Consider the following 14,712-nt stretch of genomic DNA (forward strand, 5'->3'; position numbering starts at 1 on the left):
TTATAGATCTTGGAGGCTTGTTCTGAGTGCATCTTTAACTGGATGAGCCAGGTACAATATATGTATAAGAGCAATACTGCACAGAACCAGGCCCTTTGGCCCATCTAATCAATGCCAGAAAAATCTGAACTGCCTACTTCCATCGACCTGCAGTGGGACCATAGCCCTCCATACCCCTACTATCCATGTACCTTTCCAAACTTTTCTTAAACATTGAAATGGAGCTTGCATGGGCCACTTGTGCAGGCAGTTCATTCCACACTCTCATCACCCTCATTGTCCCCTTAAACTTCTCACCTTTTACTCTTAAGCCATAACCTCTGGTTGTAGTCCCACACAAACTCAGTGGAAAAGGCCTGCTTGCATTTACCCTATCTATAGTCCTCATAATTTTGCATACCTCTATCAAATCTCCTCAGTCTTTTACGTTTTAAAGAATACAATCCTAACCTATTCAATCTTTCACTATAACTCAGCAACATCCAACATCCTTGTAAATTTTCTCTGCGCTCTTTCAACCTTGTTTACATATATCCTGTAGGTAGGTGACCAAAACTGCACATAATACTCCAAATTTGGCCTCACCAATGTCTTATACAACTTCAACATAATATCCCATCTTCTATACTCAATCCATTGATTTATGAAGACCAATATGCCAAAAGCTTTCTTTAAACCCTATCTACTTGTGATGCCACTTTCAACAAATTGTGTACCTGTACTCCCAGATCTTTTTGTTCTACCCCACTCCTAGTGCCCTATCACTTGTTGTGTAAGAATTACCCTGGTTGGTTCTCCCAAAGTGCAACATCTCAGATTTGTCTGCATTAAATTCCGTCTGCCATTTGTCAGCCCATTTTTCCAGCTGATGAAGATCCCTCTGCAAGCCATGATAGCCTTCCCTACTTCCAATGCACACCCAGTCTTGGTGTCATTCACCAATTTGCTGATCTTGCATTGGTCCCTGCACCATACCAGTAGTCACAGGCCCCTAGTCAGAGAGGCAACCCTCTCCTACCACTCTCTGTCTTCTCCCAGAAAGATGATGTCTAATCCATGGTAGTAAACTACCTCATCCTGAATGCTGAGCAACTGAATCTTCTTGAGCAGCCTCCCAAGTGAGACTTTGTCTATTGCCTTACTGCAGTCCACGTAGACAACATCCACAGCCTTGCCTTCGTCCACTTTCCTGGTAACTTCATCAAAAAAAAAACTCTGTTAGACATGACCTACCACGCACAAAGCAATGCTGACTATCAGTCCGTGTCTATCCATGTCCTTTAGAATACCTTCCAATAACTTTCCCACAACTGATGTCAGATTCACTGGACTATAATTTCCTGGTATATGTTTAGAGCCTTTTTTAAACAGCAAAAAAAAACTTTGGCTATCCTCCAATCCTTCAATACCTCCCCTGTTGCTAAGGATGTTTTAAATATCTACTAAGGCCCGGAAGACGTCAGCACTTGCACTGTTGTAGGATCAGAGGGGACACTTAGTCAGACCCTGGAGATCGATCCACCCTGATTTGCCTCAGGTTAGCAAGCACATCCTCCTCTGTAATCTGTGCAGGGTCTATGGAGTAGATGCCACTTTACCTCACTTCTATAGATTCTGTATTTGTCTCTTGGGTAAATACAGATTGCAAAAAGCAATGCATTTAACATCTCTCCATCTGTTTTGGCTCCACACATGAAATACCATTCTGGTCTTCCAGAGGACCAATTTTGTCCCTAGCAATCCTTTTGCTCTGAACATCGAGTACCTGTAGAATTGCTTAGGATTTGCCTTCACCTTATCTACTAGAGCAACTTCATACCTTCTTTTAGCCTTCCTGATTTCTTTAAGTGTTCTCTTGCATTGCTTATACTCCATAAGCAGCTAATTTGTTCCTACTTGCGTATACCTGCTGTACTCTTCCTTTTTTCTCTTTGCATATTTACTTTGAAACTAATGGCATTGTGGTCACTGGATGCAAAGTGTTCCCCTACACACAGTCACCTGCCCTGTCTTATTCCCTAATAGAATCAGTATTGCACACTCTCTCGTTGAGACTTCTACATACTGATAAAGAAAACTTTCCTGAACACATTTGACAAACTCCATCCCATCTTGTCTTTTTACAATATGGGATTCTCAGTCAGTATGTGGAAAGTTAAAATCACCAACTATAACAACCTTTCTTGCAACAATTATTCTTTACAAATTTTTTCCTTTAAATCCATGAGACAGTGGGTTGTCTGTAACATAGCCCCATTAACATGGTCATACCTTTCTTATTTCTCGGTTCCACACAGAAAGCCTCACTAGACAAGTTCTCCAGTCTGTCCTGATGGAGCACTGCCGTGACATTTTCCCTGACTAGGAACTCCATCCTTCCTGCTCTGTCTCGTCTAAAACAATGGTACCTGGAATACTGAGCTGCCAGTCCTGCCCCTCCTGCATCCAAGTTTCACTATTGGCTATGACACCATAATTCCAGGTGTTGATCCATGTCCTGAGCACATCTGCCTTTCCTATGAAATATAGGTGGCTCACGACACTAGTCGCACCATGTTCAACTGTTTGATTCCTGACTTTGTTGTCTTACCAACATCTGCCTCCACAACCTCTCCACTAACTGTTCTGGCTCTATGTTTCCCATTCCCCTGCATCTCTAGTTTAAACCCCACCGTGGAGCAATAACAAATTTTCCTGCAAGGGTATTAGTACCTCTCCATTTCAGGTCCCACCTTTCCTGGACCAAGTTGTCTACCAGAGTTAGTACCATTTTCCTGCATTTGGCACGTCCCTCTAAATCTTTCCAATCCATATACCTCTCTTAAACATTGGAATTATACCCACCTGAACCACTTCCTCTCACAGCTCATCTACTCGCCGCCTGTTGAAATTAACCTGCCACTCAGGTTCTCTTTAATTATTTTTTCCTCTCAACTAAGCCCTCTAGTTTTAAACTCCTCCACCCTGAGGAATACAACTGTCCTTACCTGTGCTCCTCATGACTTTATAGATCTCTATTATAGCATTGTTAACCCTCCTGGGCTCCAGAGGAATAGTTCCAGCCTATCCAGTTTCTCCCTCAACTCAAACCCTTCGATTCCAGCAACATCTACGTGAATGTGTTCTGCACCCTTTCCAGTTTAATTAACTCCTTCCAACTAGCTCGACAACCAAAACTGCACATAAAATTCCAGATGTGGTATCTTGCCCAACTGTCAATGACTGGTAGCACGTTCACCTCTGGATCTGAATGATGAGGATTGATCAACTCCAGAGCCTCGTGTTCATGAATCCCACACACATTTCAGCTCACCGATGGAGGAGGGGCCATCATCCAGATAGATGGAGACCCTATCTAACCCCTCAGGTGGACTCGAGCAAACCCAGGATATAATTTTCAAGAGGAGTCTGATATATCTCCTCGTTACCCTGCACAATATTTATTTTGCAAAAAGTACCAGGAGCAATGGGGCTGTCTGGAGGTCATCACATTTATGTGAGCTTGCTGTGCAAATGTTTTCAGCTGTTTCCAACATTACGTTGATACCACTGGCCAGATCCCATCCAACTTAAAAATGCAGTTCATAGCAAACCAGGTTTTATTAACAGGACCAATCAGCCCAGTTACTCCAATGTGTGGGGCAGGCAGGTTGATTTAAATGTTTACTTAAGCCCATAAATAGGTGGGTTACCCCACAGAGGGACATACATGCTCCACCACAGCCTACTGGCAACTCAAAGTATGAAATCAGCTACTCCATACCAAACTGTTAAATAAACCAAGTATCAAAAGGAATACAGTGAAGTGTGTTTATTACTGCTCAGACTCATGTTCTCCTTGATTAAAGTTAAATTGACACTGGAGTTTAAACAAGACAGCAAGAACTTGGTTTGGAACTTATCCCCTGCCTGACTAGGAATCTCGTCTCAGCACTGGATATCTGGAGAGGTTCATACACCAACTTTTCATAATGTTGTGACAGTCTGTCCTGAAGTGGCCTGGATTATATATCCCAGCTGCAATGTAACTAACCCTCAGCCCACCTCTGTGCAATGTAGCCTGTGGAATCAGAGTTGAGTCAATTTATGTGGCTTTAATTTAAAGGCCAGCTCTGGGTAACAGCCTACAACCCTCCCCAAGGCTAATCACATCACAGTCACCTTCATTATGTGGCAGTAACTTTGGGTATGGTGAATCAAGGGGAATAGGATACACAGTGGCTGAATCTTAGCTAATCCTTGAATGAGCCATTGGTGCAAGAGTGATCCAGAATGTATTGAGGGAAGTAAGCACAAATAGTACAATGCACAGGTCCCTACCTCGTGGCATGTGTGACCAGTTCTAGAACTCCCTACACTGGCCAAGAGCATGGGTTCTCAGAGACCCAAGACTAAATGAATTCAGTGTAGATGGTCAAGTGTCTGGTATTGTCTTTGCAGTTCAGATCAAATGAGGCATTTTCCCTTGGTTGAAGGCTGATTGAGGGAAAGCAGCCCCTCCTCGGCACTGAAGATTGGAGAGCTTTGCCAAAGAGACACGGGTGGAAGTAGGGGCTAATGATCTCTGAGTCCGAGTCACTGGACTCAGTGCCGCTGCTGATGTATCTCTCGGTTGCCCTGATAGCTTCCTTCTGCTGGAGGGCAACATGGGCTGGATGTGCAGGCCTCAGTTTATTGGGATTCTGCCTCCAATTCAATGGCAGGTAATGAACTAATGGCTGTAACTCTGGTGCACAATCTAGGCCAAGGGCCTTCATGTCTGACTGGCTGTGTGATCGTCTGGGAGGCTGCAGGCCACCTTCTGAGTGGGTTTCTTCCTCCTTCACTACGTTGAGACTGTTGCTGTAGCTACTTCTCATCATAGACTGTTGGTAAAGGTCATATTTGGCTAAGCCACTGCGCGCAGGCAGGCTAACCGGGCGAGCCACACCAGAAGGCCGAACAATCCTGTCCATCGCTGAAGGAGCTTTCTGTACCTTGAGAAACAAACAGTTGGGTGAATTTGTGAAAGCATCATCAATGTGCTGGCTAGTTGTCCTGGATCTAGAGAAATTCCCATCAGTCTGATTTCCTATGCCAGTGTTCCTTTGAATTCTGAGTGCCTGGAATGGTTGTGGGTGCCTTTGCAATGGGGCTGTGTCCTCCTTAACCTCTGTGTCACTGCCACCAGTGTAGATAATGGAGGTGTCCATGCCTGAAAGAACATCCGATGAAGGGTCAGCCTCAGGTTTGGACCTCTCAAGCTCAGCAGTGAACACTATCTCCACTGTTGGCTCCTTCCTCTCTCTTCGCACTGCCTTCTGTTGGCCTCTAACTTTTGGATTTGATGGACCACTCTCGCGATGATTATGTGTCTGTTCCTTGAGTTGAACAGAAAATAAGATTTAATCTGGTTGCACAGAAGTTTTCAGTTAAACAAGACAGAAGCACAACACCACATTTCAGTGCTGGGGCAAAAATTGGGACAGATCCCTGCAAATTGGTAACCAAAAGCAAATAAATATAGAGTTGATTCTCTCAATGGGGCAAAGATATCAATGACCACCACAAGCAATTCTGAGAGATTAGGAGTCATAGATCTGTAAAGCATTAAACAGAATGGGAGCCTCCTTTGCAAGGAGGCCCTGCTATTCCATAGCTTGATAGATGAGAAAACCATCCAAACAAGCTATCTCCTCTCCCCCCCCCATTTATAAATCCACTCCTCAACTTTTTTTTCTCCAGTCCTGCTGAAGGGTCTCGGCTCAAAACTTTAACCGTATGCTTCCACAGATGCTGCCTGGCCTGCTGAGTTCCTCCAGCATTTTGTCTGTGTTGCCTGGATTCCCAGCATCTGCAGATTTTCTCTCTTTTTCAAACAGACTAAGGTCTGTCCACAAACAAGACAACACACATGACCCTGAGATTCTCAACATGGCCACCACCACAGCAAGAGAAGTTGACTTTGTGTAATCAGAGAAAAATTGTTTGGAAAGATGTTTGACCCTCATGGAAATATGCTCTGTATTCCACACTTCTCCCACCCGCCTGAGTCAGTTTGTATACAGGAAAATCTGTTGGGTTGTATAGTGTAGGTAATCAAAGAGGAAATATTTACATTGAGTATTTACTCTGCCTTAAGTTCAGCATGCTAAAACTGGGGAGTGAGCTTGAAATATCACCATGGAAAATAGGGCAACATTGAGTGTGCTTCTTGGTCCTAACGAACCATGCTTGAGAACACTCCAGGCCAGAATAGGAGCTATCACCATCCCACACCTGACTCATTAGATATTGAACCTTTGGACTAATTCCTACAACTGAGAGAGAGTATTCTTTTCACTGACCTGTCTCTGCTGCCTTGGAACAGAATGTTCTTCAGTTTGTACGAGGCATGGTCTCCTTCCAAAAAAAAGAGCACCATTTCAAGGAAAGAACAGTTCAATACCATTCAGGCATGTTCAAATATCAGTGCTGTGCTGCATCAAGTCAGTGCTGGGGGATGTTGAGTTTAACAGCTTATCCAATGATGATGAGTCTGGCTGATGTGCTGAAGTTCAACACAACTCTCTGTCTTGAACCATGGTATCACAGGGCCAATTCAGACATAACATCATAGAGAGGTACCTCACAGGAATGGGCCCATCAGCCCACTGAGTCCATGCTGACCATCAACCACCAATTTTACATTTGTTTTGTCCTTTTCATAGTCTATCCATACCATCATCCCCCCCCCCCTCACCCCCGATTATACCATGCAGCTAAAAACTAGGAGAAATTTATGGTGCTTTTGAATGAGGGAGGAAACCAGAGCACTTGAGGGAACCATGGGGTAATAAATTTATACAGCATTACCACATAGAAATAGGTTCTTTGCCCCATCTAATCTATGCCTGAAGTGTGTTCTGCCTAGTTCCATGGACCTGCACATGAAGCTTAGCCCTCTACACCCCTCCCATCCATGTATCTATTCAAATTTCTCTTGTGTTGAAATCAAACCCATATTTACCACTTGTGCTGGCAGCTCATTTCATACTCTCTCCACCCTCTGAGTGAAGCTCCCCCTCATGTTCCCTTAAACATTCCACCTTTCACCTTTAATCCATGACCTCTGGTTCAAATCTCACTCAACTAGCCCTATCAATACACCTCATACACTTCTATCAAATCTCCCCTCATTCTCCTACCCTCCAGATAATAAAGTCCTAAACTTTTCAACCTTTCCCTGTAACTCAGGTCTTCAAGTTCTAGCAACAATCCTTGTAAATTTTCTCTGCACTCTTTCAAACTTATTGATATTTTTTCCTTTAGGTAGGTGACCAGAACTGCTCACTATACTCCAAATTAGGCCTCACCAGTGTCTTATACAACTTCAACATAACATCCCATCTCCTGTACTCACTACTTTTATTTATGAATGTCAATGTGCCAAAAGCTCTCTTTATGACTCTATCTACCTATGATGCCACTTTCAGGGAGATACGGATCTGTACTCCTAGATCCCTTGGTTCCACTGCATTCCACAAAGCCCCACCACGACCACATGAGTCCTAGCCTGGTTCATCCTCCCAAAGTGCAACACTTCACACTTGTGCATTTTGTCCCATCTGGCATTTTCAGCCCATTTTTCCAGGTGGTACAGAACCTGCTGCAAGTTTTGATCATCTTACTCACTGTCTACTACACCCCAAATCTTGGTGTCGTAGAATCCACAAATTTGCTGATCCTATTTACCATATTGCATAGAAACATAGAAAATAAGTGCAGGAGTAGGCCATTCGGCCCTTCGAGCCTGCACCACCATTCAGTATGATCATGGCTGATCATCCAACTCAGAACCCTGTACCTGCTTTCTCTCCAAACCCCCTGATCCCTTTAGCCACAAGGACCATATCTAACTTCCTCTTAAATATAGCCAATGAACCGGCCTCAACTGTTTCCTGTGGCAGAGAATTCCACAGATTCACCACTCTCTGTGTGAAGAAGTTTTTCCTCATCTCGGTCCTAAAAGGCTTCTCCTTTATCCTTAAACTGTGACCCCTTGTTCTGGACTTCCCCAACATCGGAAACAATCTTCCTGCATCTAGCCTGTCCAATCCCTTTAGAATTTTATACGTTTCAATAAGATCCCCCTCAGTCTTCTAAATTCCAGTGAGTATAAGCCTAATCGATCCAGTCTTTCTTCATATGAAAGTCCTGCCATCCCAGGAATCAATCTGGTGAACCTTCTCTGTACTCCCTCTATGTCAAGAATGTCTTTCCTCAGATTAGGGGACCAAAACTGCACACAATATTCTAGGTGAAGTTTCACCAAGGCCTTGTACAACTGCAGTAGAACCTCCCTGCTCCTGTACTCAAATCCTTTTGCTATGAATGCCAACATACCATTTGCCTTTTTCACCAACTACTGTACCTGCATGCCCACCTTCAATGACTGGTGGACAACGACACCCAGATCTTGTTGCATCTCCCCTTTTCCTAATCGGCCACCGTTCAGATAATAATCTGTTTTCCCGTTCTTGCAACCAAAGTGGATAACCTCACATTTATCCACATTAAATTGCATCTACCATGAATGTGCCCACTCACCTAACCTATCCAAGTCACCCTGTATCCTCTTAGCATCCTCCTCACAGCTAACACCGCCACCCAGCTTCGTGTCATCTGCAAACTTGGAGATGCTGTATTTAATTCCCTCGTCTAAATCATTAATATATGTTGTAAACAACTGGGGTCCCAGCACTGAGCCTTGCGGTACCCCACTGGTCACTGCCTGCCATTCTGAAAAGGTCCCGTTTACTCCCACTCTTTGCTTCCTGTCTGCCAACCAATTCTCTATCCACATTGAAATTTACCATTGATATAGATGATAAACAACACTGGACCCAGCACCAATCCTTGTGACTCTTCACTTGTCACAGGTATTGAATCAGAGGTAACCACCTACTGCCACTCTTTGGCTTCTCCCAGCAAGTTTCCCTTCAGGATGGGGAAGCCAAGGAAGCACATACCAGTCCTCATCGAGGGATTGGCAGTGGAGAGGGTGAGCAGTTTGAAGTTCCGGGCTGTCAACATCTCTGAAGATCTATCCTGGACTCAGCATACTGATCCAATTAAAATGTAAGCACGATAGTGGCTATAGTTCATTGGGAGTTTGAGGAGACTTGGTATGACACCAAAGACTCTCGCAATTTTTTACAGATGTACTGCGGAGAGCATTCTAACTGGTTGCATCGCTGTATTTTATGGAGGGGTGACTGCACAGGAGTTGAGAAAGCTGCAGAGATTTGCAAACTCAGCCAATTTCTTCATGGGCACTAGCCTCCCCAACATTGAGGACAGCATCCATCATTAAGGATCTCCATCACCCAGAACATCTTCTCATTGCTACCATTGAAGAGGAGGTACAGGAGCCTGACAACACACATTTAACATTTTAGGAATAACTTCTTCCCCATCCACCATCAGATTTCTGAATGGACAATGACCCCATGTGCACTATCTCAATTTGTTTGCTCTTTTTTATACTACTTACTTAATTTTTAAAACATAGTATTTCTTATTGTAATTTGTATATAATTTCTTTATTACTATGTATTGCAATGTACCGGTTCCACAAAACAACAAATTTCACGACACATGCCAGTGATATTAAACATGGTTCTGATTCTGATGTCAAATCCATTTTACTATCTTGAATGCCAAGTGACTGAACTTTCTTGACCGATCTTCCATGCGGGACCTTGTCAAGGCCTTGCCAGCGTCCATGTAGACAACATTCACTGCCTTTCCTTCATCAATTTTCTTGGTAACTTCCTTGAAAAATTCTATAAAATTGGTTAGATACAACCTACCACAAATGAAACCATGCTGACTATAGCTAATCAGTCCCTGTCTATCCAAGCACTTATATATCTGGTCTTTTACAAAAACTTACAACAACTTTCCCTCTACTGATGTCAGGCTCACCAGCCTATAATTTCTTGGCTTATTTTTAGAGCCTTTCTTAATGGAACAACAATAGCAATCCTTCAATCCTCCAGCACCTCACCTGTGGCTAAGGACATTTTAAATACATCTACTAGTGCCCCTGCAGTTTCTGCAGTTGTCTCCCACCAGGTCTAAGGGAGCATTTTGTCAGGCACTGGGGACTTATCCACCACAGTTTGTGTCAAGACACAAAGCGAACTTGCAAACCAAAGGTAATGATTGGCCCTGGGTATTGGTATTAGCTCTATTAGCTCTGTTAGCTGCAGCACTTTGCTGCCCACATCTTCTAGTATGAAAGGGAGCAGGCGGTCATGGAGCCAATCACAAGCTCAGATAGAGTAGATAGCGGGATCAGTATTGGTGGGCCAAGGGGCCTTTCTCTGATCTATACAACTCTGGCTAAATGCTTGCATTTCGCCACCTTTCTCTGATTCTACTTGAGAAAATAGAGGATCTTTAAGTGGGCTTGGTGTTATGTAAGGAGTTTGTTGAATATTACCTTTCAAAGGCTGCTTTCTTGAAGTCTCCTTTGCTCATGTACTCCACTAGTTGCTTCTGGGTTCTTCCACTGTAAGAGTTAAGTGACAAGTTACATTTATGTGGCACCTTGCACGGTCTCAGCATGTCCCCAAACAAAGCTGTGAACAGAATGATCCCAAGACCACCACTGTGGCATTGATTAGATGACTTCTCTTATTGCTAATAGTCCAAGGAAAGATATTGGTCCATTTTTCTCTCCAAGTTTTACCATGAAAACACTTGGATCCAACTGAGAAGGGTTCAGCCTTGCACGTTACTTGAAAGAAGAGGTACACAGTCTGAAAGGGGTAAGCTTAGATTTTATATTTGTCTTCAGAGTTGGCTTGAGAGGCCATCAAATTCAACAGGTGTGTACTCCATTAGCTGCCAATTCTGTTTGTGTTCTACTGGACAAATGATTTTCTGTAAGCCATGAGTGAGAACACTTACAACTGTTATACAAAATACTGATATAACTCAGCAGGCCAGGTAGTATCTATGCAAGGAAATAATTATTCGACATTTCTGGTTAAAACCCAACATCATGACTAGTCTTCATCAGGGCAGTCTTGACAATGGTCTATGCACAAACACTGACTCCTTATTTCCCTCCATAGATTGCACCTCACCTGCTGAGTTCCTCCAACATTTTGTGCGTGCTGCTCACAATTTCCACTTTCTATAAATCTCTTATGTCTCAAAATTACAATTATATCCAATAACTGGAATCATAGAGTAATAGAACACTAAAGCACCAAAATAGGCCTTCAGGCCCATCTAGTCTGTGCTGAACTGCTACTCTCCCTAGACCCATTGACCTGCACCTAGACCACAGACCTCCATACCCCTCCAAACAATGTATTTATCCAAACTTCCCTTAAATGTTGCACTTGAACCTGCATCCACTACTTCCGCTGCCTGCTCGATCCACTCTTGCACCACCCTCTGAGTGAAGAAGCTCCCCTCAGGATCTCCTCAAATATTTCATCTTTCACCCTTAACCTATGACCTCCTGTTATAGTCTCATCCCTTCTTAATGTAAAAAAACCTACTTGGATTTACCCTATTTATACCCCTCATAATCTTGTATACCTTGAGCAAATCTCCCCTCATTCTCTCACGCTCCAAGGATAAAGCCCTAACCTATTCAACCTTTCCCTATAACTCAGGTCCTCAAATCCCACCAACATCCTTATAAATTTTCTCTGTACTCTTTTAATCATATTCATATATTTCTTTTATGTAGGTGACCAGATCAGCATATAATACTCTAAATTCAGCATCACCAACCTCTTATACAACTTCAGCATCACATCCCAACTCCTGTACCCAATAGCTGATACTTCCTGCACCTGTACTGAACTCATCTGCTACGTCGATGGCTGCATTGGTACTGCTTCCTGCACCCGTGATGAATGTCAATTTCATCCACTTTGCCTCCAACTTCTACCCAGCCCTCAAGTTCACTTGGTCCATTCCAACACTTCCCTTTTTTTCCTCTATCTCCAGAGACAGCTTATCCACCGATGTCTATTATAAAACAACGGACTCTCACAGCGACCTGGACTATACCTCGTCCCACCCTGCTACTTGTAAAAACACTATCCCCTTCTTTCAATTCCCCCATCTCCACCGCATCTGCTCTCAGGATGAAGATTTTCATTCTAGAATGAAGATTTCTTTTTCAAAGAAAGGGGCTTCCCTTCCTCCACCATCAACGTTGCCCTCAACCTGATCTCTTCCATTTCACGCATGTCTGTTCTTACCCCATCCTCTTGCCACACTACCAGGGATAGAGTTCCTCTTGTCCTCACCTACCACCCCACCAGCCTCTGCATCCAGCGCATAATTCTCCGAAACTTCTGCCACCTCCAACGGGATCTCACCAACAAACACATTTTCAATAACCCCCACTTTCTGCTTTACACAGGGATTGCTCCCTACACAACTCCCTTGTCCTTTCATTTCTCCCCACTGACTTCCTTCCTGGCACTTACCCTTGCAAGCAGAACAAGTGCTTCACCTGCCCCTACACCTCCTTCCTTACTACCATTCAGGGCCCCAAACATCCTTCCAGGTGAGGCGACACTTCACCTGTGAGTCTGCTGGGGTACTGTGTTCAGTGCTCCCGGTGTGGCCTCTTCTACATCGGTGAGACCTGATGTTGATTGGAAGATCGCTTCACTGAGCATCTACACTACACCTGCCAGAAAAAGTGGGATTTCCCAATGGCCACATATTTTAATTTCACTTCCCATTCCCATTCTGATATGTCCATCCATGGCCTCCTCCACTGTCGGGATAAGGCCACACTTAGGATGGAGGGCCAACACCTTATATTCCATTTGGGTAGACTCCAACCTGATGGCATGAACGTAGATTTCTCAAATTTCCAGTAATGCCTTCATCCTTCCCCCTCCCATTCACCATTTCCCACCCCCTTGTCCCTCTCTCATTTTATCTCCTTGCCCGCCCACTTCCTCCCTTGGGTGCTCCTCAACCTCCCCCCCTTTTCTTCCTTCCATGGCCTTCTGTCTCTTTCACTAATCAACTTCCTAACTCTTTGCTTCATCCCTCCCCCTCCAAGTTTTGCCCATTGCCTGGTGTTTCTCTCTCTCCCCTCCCCCCACTTCTACTCCTCAGTTTTGTTCCCCAGTCCTGCCAAAAGGTTTCAGCCCGAAACGTCGACTGTACTTTTTCCATAGATGCTGCTTGGCCTGCTGAGTTCCTCTAGCATTGTGTGTGTGTTGCTTCTGTACTCAATAGTCTGATTTCTGAAGGCCAATAAGCCATAAACTCTCTTTACGACCCTAACATGTGATGCCACTTTCAAGGAATAATGGATTTCCCATATCCCTTTCTTCTATCACACTCATTAGTGCTCTACTGATCACTGTTTAAGTTTGTCCTCCCAAAGTGCAATGCATCACACTTATCTGCATGAAATTTTATCTGCCACTTGCAGCCCAGTTTTCCAGCTGTCCAAATCCTGCTGTAAGCTCTGAGAGCTTTCCTTGCTGTCCACTACACAATAAATCATGGTGTCATCTGCAAATCTGCTGATCCAGTTTACTACTTCATCATCCAAATCATTAAGATAGATGACAAACCCAGTACCTGTGGCACTCCACCAGTCGGAGAGACAACCATCTACTAGCACTCTGTCTTCTCCACTAAGCCAAAGAAGAATCCAATTTATTTCATCCTCAATGCCAAGTGACTGAAACTTTTGGACCAGCCTCCCACCTGGGATTTTGTCAAAAGCCTTGTTAAACACAATGTCGACAATGTCCACTGCCTTTCCTTCATTAACCTTACAGGTAGCCTCCTCAAAAACCTCTATAAAATTAGTTAGGCAGAACCTACCATGCACAACTCATGTTGACTATCTTTAATCAGGACCTATCCATCCAAAATGCTTATGAAGCATCCAACACATGTTCTTTCTGCTGCCACCTGAAAGAAGCCTCAGGAGTCTGAGGTCCCAACCACCAGGTTCAGGAACAGTTATTACCTTTCAACCATCAGGCTCCTGAACCAGCAAGCAAAACTATTCAAAGGTAATTGGCAGGCCAGATTTTATGAACTACACTCCTAATCTATGGAACTCAAAGCCTAGAACTATAAGGGACACAGACTCAGCTGACACTTGAAAACACCAACCCATTTATTTAACCTTGCTTTTAACCAGCAACTTTGTCTTTTATATTCATATTTGCACTTTATCCCACAATAAAGCAGCCGCATCGTTTGTATGAAAAGTGCTCTGTGCGTGTTGTTGGATTTCCAGTTTCTGCAGATTTTCTCTCATTTGCTCTATGAATAAGTTTATATTATTATTATTATTGCAGGGTAGTGTAATCAGTGAAAATGTGCATAATTCGCAACCACCGACATTGAGTTGGGGTTTCACTCTATAAGGCTGGTCTGACGTGATGACGTAATTAAGTAACGGGTTTTTAGCATGCTTTGTGTTCAGATTTTGGTGTTCAATAAATGAGTTGCAATGGCTTTTCTGAAACATAAAATGCCTCTGCCATGTTACTTGTGAAAACCTATCTTGGTGACACCAATGCTCTAGGACAATTCCAGAGTTATTGAGCATGTTGGCCAACGCAGTTGTTTTGAAACTGCTGGAAGTTTGGGAGCAAAATGCTGTTGCTTAGTTCGTACAAGCAGAGACTCAATTCACGCCTTGAGAAATCTCCGTTGAAAACACAAAAT

General features: G+C 43.7%; 1 protein-coding gene across 1 annotated transcript in view; it reads right to left on the reverse strand.

The window, feature by feature from the left end:
- Positions 1-91: 91 nt before the first annotated feature.
- Positions 92-14,712, reverse strand: part of LOC132397642 (FERM domain-containing protein 7-like) — an 85,127-nt gene continuing 70,506 nt past the window's right edge. Inside the window, 3 exon segments of the mRNA XM_059976412.1 lie at positions 92-5,360; positions 6,327-6,381; positions 10,469-10,537. Coding sequence (XP_059832395.1) covers positions 4,392-5,360; positions 6,327-6,381; positions 10,469-10,537 — 1,093 coding nt within the window. The 3' untranslated portion in view covers positions 92-4,391.

The sequence above is a fragment of the Hypanus sabinus genome, chromosome 8 (genome assembly GCF_030144855.1).
Source record: "Hypanus sabinus isolate sHypSab1 chromosome 8, sHypSab1.hap1, whole genome shotgun sequence".
NCBI classification, from domain to species: Eukaryota; Metazoa; Chordata; class Chondrichthyes; order Myliobatiformes; family Dasyatidae; genus Hypanus; species Hypanus sabinus.